Source organism: Chelonoidis abingdonii, chromosome 21 (assembly GCF_003597395.2).
Source record: "Chelonoidis abingdonii isolate Lonesome George chromosome 21, CheloAbing_2.0, whole genome shotgun sequence".
Lineage (NCBI taxonomy): Eukaryota > Metazoa > Chordata > Testudines > Testudinidae > Chelonoidis > Chelonoidis abingdonii.
The window spans coordinates 5,762,381-5,781,763 of NC_133789.1; the positions used below are offsets into that span (position 1 = coordinate 5,762,381).

At 49.0% G+C, this 19,383-nt stretch overlaps 1 protein-coding gene across 1 annotated transcript in view; it reads right to left on the reverse strand.

The window, feature by feature from the left end:
* The window catches only part of SKAP1 (src kinase associated phosphoprotein 1), a 232,582-nt gene that overhangs the window by 52,269 nt on the left and 160,930 nt on the right, over window positions 1-19,383 (reverse strand). The window contains exons 5-6 of the mRNA XM_032791434.2: window positions 3,530-3,607; window positions 2,230-2,313 (exon numbers count right to left, since the gene is read on the reverse strand). Coding sequence (XP_032647325.1) covers window positions 2,230-2,313; window positions 3,530-3,607 — 162 coding nt within the window. The remainder of the gene's footprint in view (window positions 1-2,229; window positions 2,314-3,529; window positions 3,608-19,383) is intronic.

Below are 19,383 nucleotides of genomic sequence, written 5' to 3' on the forward strand. Positions count from 1 at the left end.
TACAAATGGATTGTTTGATTATTTGCTCTATTATTTTTCCGGGTATCAAAGCTAAGCTGACTGGTCTACAATTCCCTGGGTTGTCCTTATTCCCCCTTTTTATAGATAGGTGTTAAATTTGCCCTTTTCCAGTCCGCCTTTCATGAGTTCTCAAAGACAACTGCTAATGGCTCAGAGATCTCTTCAGCCAGTTCCCTAAGTACTCTGGGATGTATTTCATCAGGCCCTGCTGACTTGAAGACATCTCACTTGTTTAAGTAATTCTTAACTTGTTATTTTCCTGTTTTAGCCTCAGATCCTCCCCACTGACACTAATGTTCATAGGTGCCAGGGCTGGAGCACCCATGGAAAAAAATTAGTGGGTGCTTAGCACCCACCAGCAGCCGAGCTCCCTCCAGCTCCTCCTACCTGCCAGTGGCCCCACTGATCAACTCTTCCCCCACCCTCACAGCGCTGTTTCATGGCGTGCAGGAGGTGCTGGGAGGGAAAGGAAGAAGTGTGGATGGGGCGTGCTCGGGGGGTGGCAAAGGCAGGGTAGGGGTAGGGCCTTTGGAGAAGGGGTGGAGTGGAGAGTCGAGCACCCCCTGGGTAAAGAGGAAGTCAGCACCTAAGGCTATGTTAGTTGCCAATCACTGTTAACTTTTTTTTTGGTGAAAACTGAAACAAACCCAGCCTTTAATACTTTGGCCATTGCTGAGATTTTCTGTTATCGTCTTTCCCTCCTCATTGAGTATAGGGCCAACCTTGTGCTTGGTCTTCCTCCTGGTTCTTACTATAAAACATTTCTCTTTTATGTCCCTGGCTAGTTTAATCTCATTTTGTGCCTTGGCCTTTCTAGTTTTGTTTGCGCTGGTTTTTTATATTCATCCTTTGCAATCTGACCTAGTTTCCACTTGTTGGAGGATTCTTTTTTGAGTTTCAGGTAGTTGAAGATCTGGGTAGGCCAGAGTGGTCTCTTACCTACTTTTTATCTTTCCTGTGCATTAGGATAGTTTGTGCTTGTGCCTTTAATAGTGTCGCTTTAAAAACAGACCTACCCCCTTGGGTGACTGGGGTAGCAAAGCCTGATCTTGTTAACGTGCTCTGAGATCCTCAGAAGAAGGGTGCTAGAGAAGGACAAAATTATCCCCGTCCGCGAGAGTGAGTGGATTTTCTTTTTGTCCTAACAGCAGAAGAGTCATCATAAAACAAAGAATATGATGTGCGTGCGTTAAAGCTGTCAGTGTGCAGCGTTTCTGGATGGGCGGAACTGTATAACGAGCCCATATATCTAGCCGTGCCAAACTCTGTTGGAGGTATTAGCTGTGTGTTTATATGTACCTGATGGACCATAACTGCAAAATATTTATATACACTGACACATGGATTATATACAGTCACTTGGGGAGTTAAAACCCAGCTGATGCCTAATGGAAAACTTGGTTCAGCATTTTATTTACACAGTTCCACTCCTATGTTTCTCTCCTCTCCTTCTTTACCAATAAGTATATTGAAATAAAACAAGGCCAAGATCTTTCTAAATATGCCTGCTGCTGATGCCTCATCTGGCATCAATCACCCTCGGGCACATCATTATTTACCAGCTGGGTGAAATGAGAAGTCGGAACTTCAGGTGAGAAACCGACAGACAGCAGGAAGCAATGGACTCTTAAGAAAACCAGGACTGAGATATGAATCGTAGGAAGAACTGAGCATCCTAATCCCCGAGACACCTTTGAAAATGGCAGCCGACACCTGGTTTTGGAGCAAAAAGAAGAAGAAATTGGTGCACAGGCATAATCTTTAACTTGTGGAACTCGCTGCCACAAGACATCATTGAGGCTAAGAGCTTAGCAGGGTTAAACCTTCCTCCAGAGATTAGTGATTTGTATGGCTAATGAGAACATTGATAGCTACAGAAGCGGGGATGAAAAACAGAAGGGATATCACAACCTTCCTGCAAGGCACAAGCCAGCCAGCATCTAGCGCAGTAGAACCTCTAGACAATACTATAATACAAGTAACAGAAAATGACAGGATTCAATAGTGCAAACTAAGGAATGACTCCAATTCACTGGGCCAATTTTTCCCCCTGAAGCCCCAGGGACTTCAAGAGAGAATGCTCTGCAACTATCTTCCCATGAGGCATTAATGTTAAACAAGGGCCCGCCCCGTCTTGTTCCAGCCCATTTGAGCTCCCAGCCACCAGACGTGGCTTGGAGAACACAAAGCAGGTGCTTTGCTTCTTACTTTTTTCATTTGCATAGTACAGAAAGGTCCTTTTGTTGAGGACGCACCATCGCTTCTGCCACTCTGAGCCAAAGAAACCATGGTCTGTGGGGGAAATGGGAAACAAAGCAGGGGTTAAGAGCACTGTGGAAAAGATCTCATGGCCTCTTTTGTGTATTTATAGTCAGTATAAACCCTCTGTCCCTGCATAGCCCCACAAATTCCTTCATAGCATCAGGGGGCTGGAATCTAGAGTCAACTCTCAGAACTGAGCACTAGGTATGGTGCTGACGACCCAAGACTCTGCCCCACACCTTTGACTCCTGTGGGCATGTCTTCACTAGGAAAAAAGATGTGTTCTTAACGCGGTTTAGCTAACACATGGCAACTAACATGACGTAAAGCCTAATGAAGACAGGCAGTTTGGAGCTTTCACAGGCATTAGCAAGTCAAAGCAAACCTTAGCCTCCTGCATCATCTTTTCCTCGACCAGCTGAGGTGTGCGAAAGCTACAGATGCCTTGTCTTCCCTAAGATTTCACCCCATGGAAGCTAACCTGAGTGAAGAACCCACCTTTTTCCCTAGTGAGGAAAAGGCCTTAATGGTTAATCCCATTTCTGGGCTTTGCTCTTTGAGCAGAATGACGACCTGCATAAGGTGCACCCTTTGTTACTTATGATGCATAAACAAACCCTGAGAGATTCCACACACCCTTCCCTGTACAAAAGATTTTTTTCCTGCTTGTTCTTCACTGTGAGAATAATTAAGACTTTAAATCTTATCCACCCCGTTTTTGTTGGAGAGCTACTTGGATGACTCACACGATGGTGGAGACTTCTCCCAGCTCTTAAGTGGTGTTGAATCTTTAATGAAGAGAGCTTTCTTCCCACGCGCTTTAGTTAAATACAGTAGGTATTAACAGGGAGTAACGGCTGGGCTTTCGGAAACGCCCAAGTGATTTAGGTACATAAGTCCACTGGCTTTCAATAGGACGTGAGTTCCTAAATCACTCGGGCACTTTTCAAAATCCCACCCAAGGTATTTTAAATCACCTTACTAAAAGCCTTTCCCTTTCGGTTTATCAGGTGTCATCTTGGTATGGCTGCTGTCATGAACCTATTCAGTTCTCCAGTCATCCACAGAGACAAGATTTGAATTTGCAAAGTAAAAACAAGCAGCAAATAAACCTCTCTCACTCCCACAACCACCTCCCACTCTCAGACTCATTTCTATATCCTCACTAAGCAGCATAAATAAAGGGGCATAAACCCACCCATCCTGCTTTCTAGGTCACTTTAAAACTGGTTTATTTGACTGTTACCTCTAGACCTTTTCTCCAAATATCCTTGCTTCAAAACAGTCAACTCTTCAGCAGGTTTCTGTATGCTGTCCTCTGATCCTAAAGAGACCAAAGCAAAGTCTTGTGAAACACACAAAAGATTTCTTATCTGAGGGCTGCGCTCTTCCTCGACCAGACTGAACCACAGACACACAATGCCTGGCCAAGCATGTACGCAACCAAAGTGTACGCACACACCTGCACGATTTGTACTCCCATGTGAACCCTTCTGTATGCGTCACACCCAAATTGGCTACTCCAGCCCACTAGAAGGGTCAACAGAGCTTTTCTAAACAATGAGGCATCCCAGCACCGACATCAGTTTTTATCTATAGGAGGCTGCTCATAGACTCATAGACTTTAAGGTTAGACGGGACCGTTACGATCATCTAGTCTGACCTCCTGCACAATGCAGGCCACAGAATCTCACCCACTCACTCCTGTAACAACCCCCTAACCTATGTCTGAGTTACTGAAGTCCTCAAATTGTGGTTTGAAGACATCAAGCTGCAGACAATCCTTCAGGAAGTGACCCATGCCCCACACTGCAGAGGAAGGCGAAAAATCTCCAAGGCCTCTGCCAATCTGCCCTGGAGGAAAATTCTTTCCTGATCCCAAATATGGTGATCAGTTAAACCCTGAGCATGTGGGCAAGACTCACCAGCCAGCACCGAGGAAAGAATTCTCTGTAGTAACTCAGATCCCATCCTATCTAACATTCCATCACAGACCACTGGGCATACTTCCCTGCTCTAAGAACTAGGCTCACAATGAACCTTGTTAGACCAACCTTTACTGAGGTTATCGAGATGTCCATCCATCTGCCCCCACTAGGGTTTTTTAATGTCATCGTACATGAGGCAGGCAGAGAGATGGAGGCAGAAAGCAGGAGAAACACGGTAACACGCAGACCACCACCAAGTCTGCAGGGGGAATTTTACGGGTAGAAATCAAAGGAAGCGCTGAGGGAGAAGGTTGGAGGAATTGCCGAAGACGCACCAGCTCATTCTAACATAGCAACATAGCACCAGTGTCAAGAACCACGCCTACGATTCATGCACATGCACCCGTTCGTTTTGCCGCTCGGATCCTTCTATCTCATGCGCTTTTATGGTGCCCAACCCTGTCATTCAAAAGCACCCCCCCAAAAATTGAAGTCCTGAGCCTCTCCAGCAGGATCCCAGATGGCACCTTTCCCTTGATCTCCATTGCGACCTTAAGCAGGGTGCTGTCTTTTGGGTCCTCTTGCTTTCGCCCCAATGGGCCCACCCTGCCCTGCACTTTGCCCTGGCGCCAGTGTCTGCACAAGGGTCGGGCACCAGAGAAGGGTCCATATTGACTACAGGGGCATCACTCATTTAGGACACTGATCAGAAGCCCACTGGAGTCAGAAGGAGTCCTTCCATCAGGCTCTGGGCTAGGCACTAGCAAGAGGAAGATCAGGCCCACTATCTGTGCTTCCGTCACCTTGGGTCCAGCCCCACGCTGTGCGGACAGAGACGGCATTTGGGGTCCACAAATCTTGTAGCTGCACACTCCCACCTGCCTTGGAGATTTAGAAATGTGGGGGTGACTCAGCCGTAAGCTCCCCTAACAGCCCTTGTCCGTGCCCAGAAGATCTTGGCTGGAGTGGATTGTCTGTGAGCAGCTAGCCATGGTCCCCACACCAGCCTCCCAGGGGTAGCCTCCAGCATGTGCCCCCCCCACTTCCTCCCTGGCAGGGTCCAGCAGTTCAAGATCCTTTTCCTCCAACCCAAAAGGCTCAAGCTGGTTTTGGGGGCAGAGCAGTTCATGTCAGGCGCTACGCCCCTGGCCACCAGTGAGAACTCCGAGATTGTCAGCAAGTTGGAGGAGGCTTTTACCACCTGGTAGGATCAGGCTCGTTATTCCCACACTTTGAGGCCGGAAGGGAGAATCGCGATCATCTAGATTGGCCTCCTGCATATCTCGGGCCTGAGACCCTCGCCCAGCAACTGGCATCCAGGCCAAACCCTGCGCGGGTTGCAAGACTTACGGAGGGGAGGCTGTGCCTTGCATCGCACTGTGAAACTGACCAGATCGCACCTCATCCCCAAAATCCAGCCTGGAATTCCACAGCCCAGGGCCTGCCACTGAGAGCGTCCCCCTGCCCCGCCGTCTTGGGTCTTAATAATTTGTGCTGAAACACAATAAAAAATGACTCACTGCATGCCACTAATCATCTCCCCAGTGCCTGAGCTTGGCAGCCTTTTAAGTATGAGTAACTTCCCAGAATCCCAGACCAAAAGGGTTGCTCCTTTTTCCTTAGCATGTCTTCCTCCCGGCCCAATCCATCCCTGGTGTCAACTCCCTCCTTTGCAGACTCTTTTCCTTTTTGTGTTTTGTAGTTTGCAAACTCGGATGCTGCTATAAATCCCCGCCCAAGGCTCTCGGTGTGAACGCCAGACACGAGAGCAGCATCAAAGGCACAGGGTGAAGCTCACCTCTGGGGAGAGGCCCATCACTTAAATTCTAGTTTGAAGGCTTGAGCGGTGCATCGGTCTCACGTCGGCCCTCTGGCCAGGGGAGAATTTCACCCCTATTCAGTAGACCTGGCTTTTCCCCAAGGAACAGAAAGGCGGCAAATTAAAACCACTGCAGCAAGATACTGCTGAGGCACAGCAGGATTCAAAACCAAGACTGGACATCTGTTTGGAAGGGATATAAGACCTCAAGCTTCAGGGCATAACCAGACCAATAACTATTTGGTGTCCGGTGGAAATTTGGCACCTTCCTCTGAAGCAGATGCTATCAGGCATGGCTAGTCGCAGGACGCTGGACTGGTCTGACACGTGATAGCAATTCCTACTTTTCTAAAGTGGGACATGGAGTTTTGCTGCAGGAAGCCCATTATTGACATAGGGGCCGGCTGAGCAGCGCTGATCAGAATCCACGACTTTCCAAGACACTGAGGTCGTTCAGAACCCTGGTGCAGGGGCCACCCGGCCTGACCTCTCTGCTCCCCACCTACACAGGGAGCCGCACCTTTGTTACAAACACATCACATGCTTTTCGTTTGAGATGCTGAACTTCCGACTTGGAGATGGAAAAAGAAAAAGGCATGGTAAGCATTTTTTTTTTAAATCAGAATCCAGGCCCCTTTCATTAATGCAAATCTAAATGTCATTTTATGGGACATTATAATTATGAAAATGGGCTGACGCTGCCTGGTACACAGGGGGAACCCGCAAGTATGAATATTACATTAGTGTGCCCGATGCCAGCTCACTGATCCCGCTGGCAGGAGCATAAAAAATGCTCGAGTGAAACTTTTATTTAGAAGTTAAGATTCCAGGCCCCAGCGGGGTGACGCAGGCAGCCCCTGTGAGATCCCATCAGTACGAGTGTTTGAATTGAATTACCCAGGGGGAAAGGCAGGAGTGGGGAGAGCTGGTTTGCGTATTTAATTTCATTTATTTTCAGTACATTATCAGCATGGGGCTTCCCTCAGCCCCCACCCTCCATCCCCCAAGAAACAAGGTTGCAGAGAAGGATTGCCTACATGCTCCAGGGGCCAGCTGCAAGCTACAGATCTTTCTCGTCCGCTCCTGCCTCTTGTGCTGATCCTTCATGGGCAAGCAGATCCAGCACTGTCTTTTGCTGCGGTCTCCTGAGTCGAGGAGGATTCTGGGGAGCTATAAAGGGTCCATCAAACACCCCCAAGAAGAGGGGAAAAAACAAGGCAGAATGGCCTAGGAGACTGAGCACAGGGCCTGGAACCAGGATCATCCATGCATAACCCAGCTCCGTCATTGGACTCACTATATCCGCATTGTGTCATGCTCTGCCCGTCTCTCTGCATCCACCTGTCTCTTGTCTTAGATTGTAAGCATTTTGAGGCAGGGACCACGTTCTTGGTGTGTGTCTGTACAGCGCTGAGTGCAGTGAGGACCTGGTTCATGACTGGGGCTCCTAGACACGACTGCAATACAACTAATTAATAATAATACCTCTCTTTGGGCGCCTTTCTGTGACTCAGTTTCCCCATCAGTAAAACAGGAATCATGATACTTACCCTCCTTTGTAAATGCTATGTGATTGCTTAGTTTACACACACATACACACACACACACACACACACCCCACCTTAGAAACATTAAAAGCTAAATGCCCTTATGACTGCAGCACGCAACAGAAACATCGCTGTCAGAACCTCCCAGATACAGCCCTCGTAACACACCTGGAGCCATAAAGATGAAATCTGCGGTGAGGCATGTTACTGCAGAGGACATGGCAGTTCTGCACCCACTGCTCTAACAGGGCAGACACAGAGAAGACAGAAGCTGTTAGGCAGAGCGTTTTCTCCCTCCACGTGCGCCCCAAGCACCCATGGCCAAGTCTGCCACACGAGCGCTGAGCAGGATTCCATCTCTCGGCACCTCTGTGATTCTCCAAGCCAGCCACAGACGTGGGCTGCCCCGGGAGAGGCCACCCAGCAGGCATTGTGTATCCAAAAAAGCAGAGATGCTGGAGTCCCGACCTGTTTCACCGGGTGTGTTCTCGCTCAATGAGAAAAGAGAATCCGGGACAGTCAGCTGGCAACACCAAGCCACGGGGAGAACACAAGAGGCCACATGGCTTGGATTGCAACAGGGCATCAGTGCTGAGGAAGGTCTTTACAGAACAAGCTGGCAGCAGATGGAGAAATTATCTTGAAAAGAAAATCAGGGGGCTTTCTTCTTTTCTTTTCACCTTTTGCTTAACTTTTTTTTTTTTTTTTTTTTAAAATACCCCAGTTCATTCTCATGCACTAGAAAAACAAACCTCATGGGCTAGTCACAAACTAGCCAGGGACACATGCTGAGCCAAGCAGCTCAGATTTGAAGGCCAGGAAAGACGAGTACAACGTATCTGGTCCGACGCTCCCGGTCAGAGAATTCGCCCAGTAATTCCTGTACTGAGGCCAAACAACTTGGCCAATCAACCAGAGCTTCGATTTAAAGACGAAGGCCTCGCCTAGAGGACAAAGAGAGACTGTGTGCTCGCATGGCTAGTCTGAGCACAGATCCCCATCTCAGATGGGATTAAGATGCACATTTTTAACAGAGAATGTTAATCAATCATTGGGCCAGATCAATCCATCAATCCTTCAGTTGCCAAAGGACAGGCAAACTTCTCTGTTGTGTAGGGCTAGTCTATCACAGCCAGTTAAAGCGTGGCAAGGCAGCATGTGAATCTACAGCGCACCAGGTTGCCGGGCAGTAACTTGCCACGTGGACACAGCTACTGGGCAAAGAGAGTCCCCAAACTAGTACGCAAAGCCACACTCTGGGATGTTCGCTGCACTGCAGCAAAGGCCACATGGCAAGTCACTGCCCAGCAAGCTGGTGCACTGTAGACTCACAGCCTGGCTTGTCATTAGCCGTGTAGACTAGCCCTAAGCGATAGAGAAGTTAGCCCCTCTGTTGGCAACTGGCCCAGTGATTGATGAACATTCCCTGTTAAAAATGTGCATCTTAATTTCATCTGAGATGGGGATCTGTGCTCACACCAGACCCCCGCCCCCTCTTAGAAATCCCATCCCAGGAGTCACACTAGCTACAGCCAAAGAGGCCTGAAGGACACGGCAGCCCTCCCATGTTACCTGCATGTTCAAAGGCAGGGAATGTGGAGATGTTGCTATTGCAGTCAATTCCTGAGCGTCTGTCATTCCTGCTCCTTCACGTCACTTAGACGTGCTGAGCCCGGAGCCTGCCCCTAGGCACTGTCCTGAGAGCAACCTTATTAAAATAAATCTAGAGGTGGGATTTTCCAAAGCGCTCAGCAGCGACCTACCTACTCCCATGGCAGTCAATGGGAGTTTTGCTGTTGAGCGGAGTTACGCCAACACTGAGGAACTGACTGCAGTAGCAACTTCATCCACTCAAACAACAGGATTTGACGGCAAATGGATCTACAAGCATGGCAGCTTACACGAACCTCACTGCAGTATTTGGGACCATTGCTGTAAGACATTGTGCAGGATCAAATCCCACTTTCAGTTAGCATCTTATGGGCCCCCAGATAGGCTGGCGAGTTTCCCCTTATTTAAGCTGCTGACCCTCCATCTCTCTCAAACTCAAGAGGGTTCTGTAGGAGGCCTCATGTTGCTAAGACACAGGCCCATGGAGAAGGGTGGTCCATAAAGCCCTCCTCGGTGGCCTGCAGAATGGAGCATCTGGTGAGTCAAGCAGCAGGTGTGTGTGTGTGTGTGTGTGTGTGTGTGTGTGTGTGTGTGTGTGTGTGGAGAGAAAACAGATGATGGGGGAAGGCGGGGGGCACAAGAGGCCTTTTTTCTCACAAAGCCGTTGGCAAGATGGAGAAGCTGGAGAGCCGGAGTTAAGCAGACAACACTGAACCTGGTGTGGTTCAACTGAAGTCAAGAGAGTTACAACAGTAAAAGAACATGGTTTAATGAAACCAAAAATCTGATGCAAATTTCATGCAAGCTTGCTGGCTGCAAGCGGCATCATGTTGGCCTGTGTTTTCTGCACCCTCAAGCTCATCTCTTGCACCTCTTCCTTGCCCTCCACCATTCCTCTGTTTAATCAAAACACCAGCTTCACGTCCCTGGCTCTCTCTTTCTTCTCTCCTTCTGCTGCTCATCATCCCATTGTTCTCTTCGGTCTCTCTTCCTCCTTGCCCTTTGTTCCCTTGTAGCCATGCTTCTCTCTCAGTCTCCCAGCTCGGGAACTTGGTCTAACTTTTCAGTGCCTTGAAAACTTAGAATCGTTTATATATATAAAAAAATGGGGGAATGAAATGAGCAATCGTTTCACAGAAAATGGGAAACTAAACAATTGTCAGCGTGCATCATCCAAAATAGATCTTGTGCCAGACTAATTGTATTGTTTTTTTTTTGAGGAGGTTAATAAGAAAGGAGATGAAGCGAAGGCAGTGGAGGTAATTTACCGGGGTTTCAATAAGACTTTTCATAAGAGGTTGGTAAGTCAAGTTCAAAGGATAGGCATCTACCTTAGCTAACTGGAATGAAAGTTGGCCAACAACCAAGGCGCAGTTCACATTCAAAGGCAGCAAATCACATGGAGAGTTATCAAGTGAAATTTCTGAGGGCTCAGACCCGGGTCCTGTTCTCTTCAGTTACAAAAGCCTAATATATTGCATGGTATCCCAATTTGCAATGCTGTTTTGTCTGAATACAAACAATCCATCTAAAGTTTGCATTCAAAGTCAGAGACAGGTCAAGAAAAAAGGGTCCTCAGGGGGATGTGACAGCAGAACTGGCCACGGTGTCAGTTTTACACATCTTCCTTTAAAGCACCTGCTACCAGTCAACACTGAGGCCTGGGTTCAAGGCTAGATGGCTTACAGCAATTTCTGTGTTCCTATGACAACTCTTGATGCAGGACTAAGTACTAGTCCCACCGAAGTCATCTTAGGAAGTTACAAATCCATCGAAGAATGGAAGACTGTCCTAATGGAACAATGCAGTGCTTTGAAATTCTTGTAGATGCCACATAGTTATTGGCATAATATCGGTGGATCGGAAAGGCAGCCAGCCAGAGACAGACCTCTATCTACAGAGCTAGCTAGTTAGTGTAGGTTTTCCTAAGGAGTCCATGACTGCGGTATCTATGGCTGACAATGAAACAAGACAAAACAGACAGAATTCCTTGATTTCAGATGGGACTAGTGCTGACTTGGGGCATATAGGGGGACTCTCAGTGTCTGTTATTCTGCCTGGAAAATTTCACAGCAAGTCTGAAGTGAAACCAACTTTGCAAAAAGCAAAAATGGAATCCAGAAAGGAGGCAGCGCCTTTGGCCCCAAAGTTTCCATCCAAACCACTAAGTCTATAATTGCAAAATAAAACCCACTAAATCTCACTATCTATTTGCACAGCTCATTAGCTCAGGGCTCACACTCAGCAAAAAGGGAGGGTGGAAATAAAAAGAAAAAACCCCAACCCTTTAGCACCAAGTACCGTTTGGAAGTTGCTATGGAAACCAGCCCTTTGCTCCGGCTTTGCAACTGAGACTTGCACATTTCTGCTCTGATGCGTTTGTTCGTCTGTCCCTCGGTCTGAGGAGTTTATGAGGACAATTTTTTTTTTTAAAAAGTCTTCTTTTTATATAAACAGATATAGTGAGAGAGATCTCGCTCCCCTGTTACTTCTCTCCCCCCAGCATAACATTATGTCAGCCACTCCACCTGCTGTGCTACCGGGACAGCATGATTTACAATGTGAAAAGGGAAAACCTAAATCATCACAGAATGAAAACATTAAAGTTAATGCCTCACAAGTGAGGAATTTATTACCATTAACTCCAATAAACAGTTATAAACCACCCGTCCTTTCCTGTCCACGGACAGGGACACGGACGCAGGGACTTCATTATCACTCAACTTTCTTTTCTTCTTCACTAGACCAGTCATGTGTATTCCACTTGGCCACTATTTATTGTTAACTGGACTGGCTCATTTTCCAGGGACTGAAGAAGGCATGAAGGCCTCATCCATTTCGTTTCGCGGGCGGCTCGGTGCAGATGGATGGAAGAAAAAAGTTCACGAGACGCGCCGCTCGATGGGTTTATTTAAACGCCACTGCAATATATGCTTGACAAAAGCCAACTCTCGCCCGGGCCCCGTACGTCATTACTCAAAAAGGCTGACGTATAAGTAACAACATATGGGCAAGCTGTGAAGTTACACCGGATACCAGCTCGCTTCAGGGGGCACTTGGCAAAATATTTGCTTCTCACTGAGGTTCCACCACCACCTTGGAAACCTGAGCCTGAAATCTGAGGCCTTTCTGAATTTTTTCTCTCACTCCATCTCACAGGAGCAGAGAGGAGCTTGCAGTTCCCTGTATAGTAGCCTCTCTCCAAGGAAAAGCATGAAACAACAACAATAAGGTTATTAATTATTGACCAAAGCCTGAGGTCTTTCCTCAATTAAAAACACCCATTGGCTTCCGCGGGAGTTTAGGATCTGGCCCCTCATCGTCATACATGCACCAGAGTTGGTTATTGAACGCTTGCTCACAGTTAAGACTGAACTGGGTTCAGGTCTGCCAGTGTCTGGTCTGCAGAGCTGCCCCAGGATTGAGGCCCTCAATACACACAGGTAACGCCTGCACACCCCATATCCATTAGCAATTATTAGCACACAGCAACCCTCAGTCACGGACCTGGACTCCCACGGTGCAAGGTGCAGTACAAACACAGAACATAAGGCTGATCCCTGACAATTGCCTCTCATACCCTCTACCCCACGTCTGCTTTGGGGCTCTTTGGAACTATTTCTCCTTTCCTTTCCCCGGGCGCCAATCAGGACCAGCTCAGCTGAGGAGACCAGATACAGACTCCCAATCTCTTGGTACCCTGTCCATAAAGGAGGAAGAGTCAATTCAGCTACTAAGCGACCAAAACTCAAATCTTCCACTTCCTGAATTAGCATGCTAATGGTTACCGACGCAGAGAGCGGCTGAGCAACACTGGCTCCTCCTGCCCAGAGGAATGTTGGCGGTTCTCCGGCTTCATTAAAGCCCCTCTTGTGGATCTAACAGGACCAAGTACACAGATGGGTCTTACAATGTACTCAGAAGGTGGCTGGTTTCGGGCTCATCCTGATCCCTAATAGGAGCAAGTTCAATGGCTCAGGTTCCTCCATGGATATGCTCTGCCCTCTTGAGTTTCATCCTGGAACCATGCAGTTTTGATGGCTCCAAACGGCCCCAGGCTTTTGGAGGAGTTTCATCCCAGTCCCAATGTCATGGCTTGGGACCATCTCTAGAACTTATTCTAAACCACTCGCCCGATAAGCAGGTCCCACTGGATGAGACTCTCCTGTGGCGGTGTGCTCCTACGGTAGTAGTCACATGGGCGTGGAATGGTAACAGGATACTGTCACAATCTAGCCTTGTGTTGTACAATCTCAAATTACCCCTGGTCCCCCACCTTCCCCAAGGTTTGTTCTGAATGGACAGACAGAAAATCTGGAGTTGGGAAGAAAGCAGTGGACTGTCATGGAGTGGAGGAGCTAGGGACCAGAAGCAATTATCTTGATAGCTGTGCTGTAGTCAAGGTCCTGCAGAAATGTACTTGGGTTTTGGGAACTGACAAACTTCACCAGTTTTTGGATCGCACCGTACCTCCTGCAGGCCGGCACCGTCCACCGGAACGCTGAGGCCGAGCCCCTGGCACTTCTCTACTAGGAAAATCGGCAGCCACAAAATCAATGCAGAAAAATGCCCAAAGTTGTGGACGTGATTTTAATTTACAAGGTCTCTGTCAGGCCACAAAAGAGCAGACACCTGTTGGCTAAACCCCATCTCACGGCTTAGCCCATTAGTCCTATAAAAATTCTGTAGCACATAATCGCCAGCCTTGACACAAACGATTCCTATAGATCATGGTGGAAAATCAAGAGGATTTAAGGACAGAGGAGGGTAGGAAAAAGTGAAACAAATGACATGCAATTTTTCAAGCGGAAACAATGGCAATATGAAGATATATAGGTGTCAGCCATACAGGAGGAGGCAGGAGGCTATGCTCTTTTACCTCTTACGGTGTCACTCTCATGACCTCTACCATTTGAAATGCTTTGATTCCACCTTGCCCAAGGGATCTTTCAGCACTGGAGAAGAGATGAAGAATGCCCGCGCCTGACCTCACCTCTACATTGTCTAATGACTGATGGCATAAATCAGTGTTTCCCCTCCGCAGATACGAGTGTCAAGAACCCATGTGAGAAGGCTGGAAATATTAAATGATTTCCCCAAGGGTTTTGATTGTTACTCGGTTTCTCTCCCGTAACTGTGGAGCTGTGTTGCACATAAAGAATAGCTGTCCCTAGGGACCTCAATTTGTGTATAGAATGAACTAGAGAAATAAGTCAAACCACTGGCTTTTTGGAGAGGGGCATAGAACAAAAACCAATGACTGGAGAATGGGCTTATTCTAGTCCATGCTTTGTGCTGCGGTTGCTCTATGCTGGTGGCCCCTTTTGCACCACGCCACTGGAATTAAGAGGTTTGACTGTATTTCCTGCAGAACCTTCCTCTCCTACTGGGCTGGAAGCCTGCAGCAGATCAGAAGCCATCACACAAAATCCAATAGCTTGTTCATGAGTTAAGCAAACAATCCTGCTGCTCAGCAGAGCGAGTGGTTCCTTGGGCTTTATAGGGGTAACGTGGTCTTTAGCAACAAGAATGGCTTTAGGAATCAGGAATCCCCCCCACCCCCAAGTTCTGATCCTGGCTCTGGCATTCACTTGCAGAGGGGTCTGAGGGACAGTCACTCAACCGCTTTGGGAGGCATCCAGTTATACAGGTTGCATGTGTGTCCTGTGAGTGCTTACTCACGCGTGGTCCCAGGGGCCTCGATTCTGATCTCCAGTTTCAAGTCTACTGACGTCAAAGAGTTACACCAGCAGAGAGCAGTTAGGCTACTCATAAAAGCAGCAGGGTGGGTATGAGAAAACCCATGTAAGGGCATAAGCAGTTAAAGGGAGTAATTTACACCAATTTGATGGAAGGTGGGGACCAGGCAGAGTCCTTGGGATAATTAGAGAGCGCAGCTCCTACTCAGGTCAATGGGAATTGACGTAGGGGATGGTGCAGGAGACATTCAAGAGTGTCTCTCTCTGGGGAAGGATGGGGAAGCTGCTTCATCTACTCCTGGGGGACTTCTGCACCAAAAAATTAAAAATTCTGTGCACAATATTCTAAAATTCTGCAAATTTGTCAAAATCACACTCTATAATCATGACAGTTTCAATTATTTTGGTAATTTATTTCAAAATACCTGTCAGCAAGTATGTCTGTAACAATAAAGACACGCACAAAAATTCCCCTAGGAGTAGAGAGTTAAAGAAACCCCTATGACAACCTAGTTCCTGTTTCTCTGTCCCCTCCCACTCAGAGCCCAGATGGGGGGGGCCAGAAACTCACACCCCCTGTCCCCAGAGGCCAGCTGCAGGGACCTCTTGCCCAAACACTCACACCCCCTACCCGACTAGAGCCCAGCGATCCAGATGGAGAAACAACCTGATGCTGGGTCCCCAGCCAGCATAGAGTTTCCTGAGCACCAACACCACCTTCCCTCGGGGTGTGCTGGGAACTGCAGCTGGTGGGAACCCTCCAGGTCCCTCCCACTCCCCCTGGCCTTGTCTTCTATTGGCGAGCTGCGTTCTGTCTGGTCCAGTGGCCCCTAGCATTGGCCAACATACCTGCAGCTCATTTCTGTGGGGGGAAAAGGAAATTCTGCACACACAACATTAATTTCTGCAAAATTCTGCACTGCGCAGTGGTGCAGAATTCCCCCAGGAGTATCATTTACCTCACACCCTCCTCTTAGTAAATTTTTCTGTGACTCACTTTACTCGTGGCATGATCTTGGTGTGTACGTTATGCTCATTTTGCGTGTCTATCAGCTACCAAACTGGGCCAAGCCATAGAGTTTAAGGCTGGGTTGTCTAGTTTGACCTCCAATAACCCTCACCTGCACAACAAACCCAAAGCATTACGACTCCCAGGAGACTAAACTATTGTGTGTGCCAGGCGGAGAGCAGGAGGGATTGAGGTGCACCAGTGCCCAAGGCCCCTGCAACCGGAAGGAGCTGACTAAGTGAGATGAGATATTCTAATGAACAGGCACCTCTTTGCAGGGTTCTTGTAGTCATGTTGGTCCCAGGATATTAGAGAGACCAGGTGGGAGAGGCAGTATCTTTTATTGGACCAACCTCTGTAGGTGAAAGGCAGCTTTCGGGCTATGCTGAACTCTTCTCAGACTCGAAGACCTTCGTTTAGCTTGAAAGCATCTCTTTCATCAACAGAATGTGGTCCAATCAGGAGTGGTGGACGTACCCTAAAAGTGGGCGGGGCAGGCCCCCCCCCAGGCCCTGCCCCTTCCCCCAAGGACGTGCTCCTGCACCACCTCTTCCCCCCAAGACTCTGCCCCCTCCCCGCTCCTCTCCGACTCCTCCACGTGTCGCTTGCCCTTACGGCTGGTAAGAAGTGAGAGGGCCATGGCCCCCTGGCCACCCTGTTCCAACACCCCTGGGTCCAGTAAAAGATATTACCTCACCCACCTTGTGTCTCTAACATTCCCCTGACAAGTCTATCCCAGATGAGCCCAGCCTGACGCATTCCCATTATTCTTATTGTTACAAATGTATTTACTGAGGGTAGCACCCTCAAAATGCTGTGCAGACAGCCCAGGACAGTACCTTCTCTGAGAAGCTCTCAGGCTAAAGGCAGACAAGGAGACACAGACAGTTTACATACAAATCAACCAGAAGTGGGCCTCTAGGAATGATTCCAAGGCAGCAGGAAATCAATGGGAATTAGGCACCTAAATGTCTTTGAGGATCTGGTATGTTGCCAATGGGCCCGGGAAAGGTGCAAGGAAGAGGATCCATAGGTGACCGTGTGACAAAGGGAACCCTTGGGACTCGAACCAGTTGACACCAAGCAGCGCTCAACCGAATCTGCCTCATCTCATTCCCCATCTGAAAAATGGGCACCTACCGCCCAGGTGGTGAGGGGAGGGTGGTGCTGTAGGGGTTAATTAGTGGATGTTTGTACAGGGCTTTGCAAATGGGAAGCCCCACAGAAGTGCTAAATGGGGTCATTATTTCATCATTCAAACCCAGCATCCTTCTGTAAAAACTAATTTTGAAGGGTAATTAGGCCTAATTGTTTTTATGGTTTAGCTGCCGAGTTCTTTCATTTTAAAAAGCAGGTCAGGTCACCTTTGTGGAAAGGTTCTCCATAAGAAACTTCACTGCGAACAAACAGTCCTGCCATCACACAATGGAACGGCTAGACCGGGGTGGGCAAACTACAGCCTGGGGGCTGCACCCAGCCCTCCAGATGTTTTAATCTGGCCCTCGAGCTCCACCCAGGGAGCCGGGTCAGGGTCTTGCCCCACTCTGCACAGCTTCGGGAAGCAGAGGCATGTCCCCACTCCAGCTCCTACGCGCAGGGGCAGCCAGGGGGCTATGCACACAGCCCCTGCCTGAAGAGCTGCCCCCTGCAGCTCCCATTGGCCAGGCAGTGCCTGTGGACAGGGCAGCGCACAGGATCGCCTGGCAGCGCCTCTGTGTAGGAGCCGGAGGTGGAACATGCCGCTGCTTCTGGGAGCTGCTTGAGGTAAGCGCAGCTCAGAGCCTGCACCCCCGACTTCTGCTCATGTCCCACTCCCCTGCCCCAACCCTGATCCCCCTTCCACCCTCTATACCCCTCAGTCCCAGCCCAGAGCACCCTCCTGCCCCCCAACTCCTCATCCTAACCCCATCCCAGATCCTGCACCCGTAGCCCTCACCCCCACTCCAGTACCCCAACCTCTTGCCCCAGTCTGGACCCTTCTCCCACACCCTGAACTCCTCACTTCTGGCCCCACCCCAGAACCCACACCCCCAGCCAGACCCCTCACCCCCTCCTACACCCCAACCTCCAATTTTGTGAGCATTCATGGCCTGCCATACAATTTCCATACCCACATGTGGCCCTCGGGACAAAACGTTTGCCCACCCCTGGGCTAGACTGTAACTACCCAGCAGTCTAGCCCCAGAGAAGCAGAGTACGAAGCTGAGGCCTGGTCTATACCAAAGTGTTAGGTTGACCCAACTACATTCCTCAGGAGGTGTGGATTTTTCACACCCCTGAGCAGCACAGTTACGCTGACCCACCCCTGATGGAAGAATTCTTCCTAGCTCCCACCTCTTGGGGAGCTGGATTACCCACTCCAGCGGGAGAACCCTTCCTATTGGCGTAGGCAGCTCGATACTGAAGCACGAAGGCTGTAACATTTCAAGTGTGCACAAGCCCTTAGGGCATAACTACGCTGGAATCAGAAGTGCGACCGCAGCCCATGTGGACGCTCATTTAACCAGCTCGAACAGCAGCACGAGCTCGCTGCTCGGGTCTGTAACTATGGTCCCAGGGTGGGGATTGTCTGGCCCACGCTGCCATGGCTTCACTGCACGTATTTGTGCTCACTAGACCCAAGGGCACATCTACATTGCAATCATGGGGTTAGCGCTAATCTAGCTAACTTCTGGAGCAGAAGTATTGCAGCAGCGTGGGTGTAAGTGTGGATGGTAGCCTGACTGAAATGCTGAGGCCATCTCCAGGGCTTCCCCTCTCCGCTGATTTCCACGGATGTTAAAAAGGCTCTCATTCCATTCATCTAGACCAACGGACGACGAACCACCAAGGACCGTGGCCGGCGGACAAGCATCCGCCGAAATGCAGCCGAGAAGTGACAATGTCAAGAGGCGTCACCGCCGAAAATCAGCTGCATTTTGGCGGTGACACCACTTTTCGGCAGCGATGCCTCTTGATGATACTGCTTTTCAGCAGCATTTTGGCAGATACTTGTCAGCTGGCCAGTACGCAGGCGCACACAGATGCCCTGGCAGGCATCATGGTGCCCATGGGCACCGCGTTGGGGACTACTGATCTAGACACACCTGGCCCTGAGTGCAAACCAGGAGCAACTCCACTAAAGTTAGGGCTTTTTTATGTACAAAAATTGTGCTGCTTTGTAATAATCCCTGTATAGTTAAAGCAGGAGAACCCCTCTAACACGGAGAGTTATATTGGAGTATTGGTATAACCGCGTCCACACTGGGAGTGGTACTGGTATAACAAAAACTGGCTTGACAAAGCCCTGGCTGGGATGATTTAGTTGGGGATTGGTCCTGCTTTGAGCAGGGGGTTGGACTAAATGACCTCCTGAGGTCCCTTCCAACCTTAATCTTCTATGGCTACGTCTTCACTACCGGGCGTATCGGCGGGTAGCAATCGATCCCCGAACGAGCTCCTGTCGACTCCGGAACTCCACCAATGTGAACGGCAGTAGTGGAGTCGA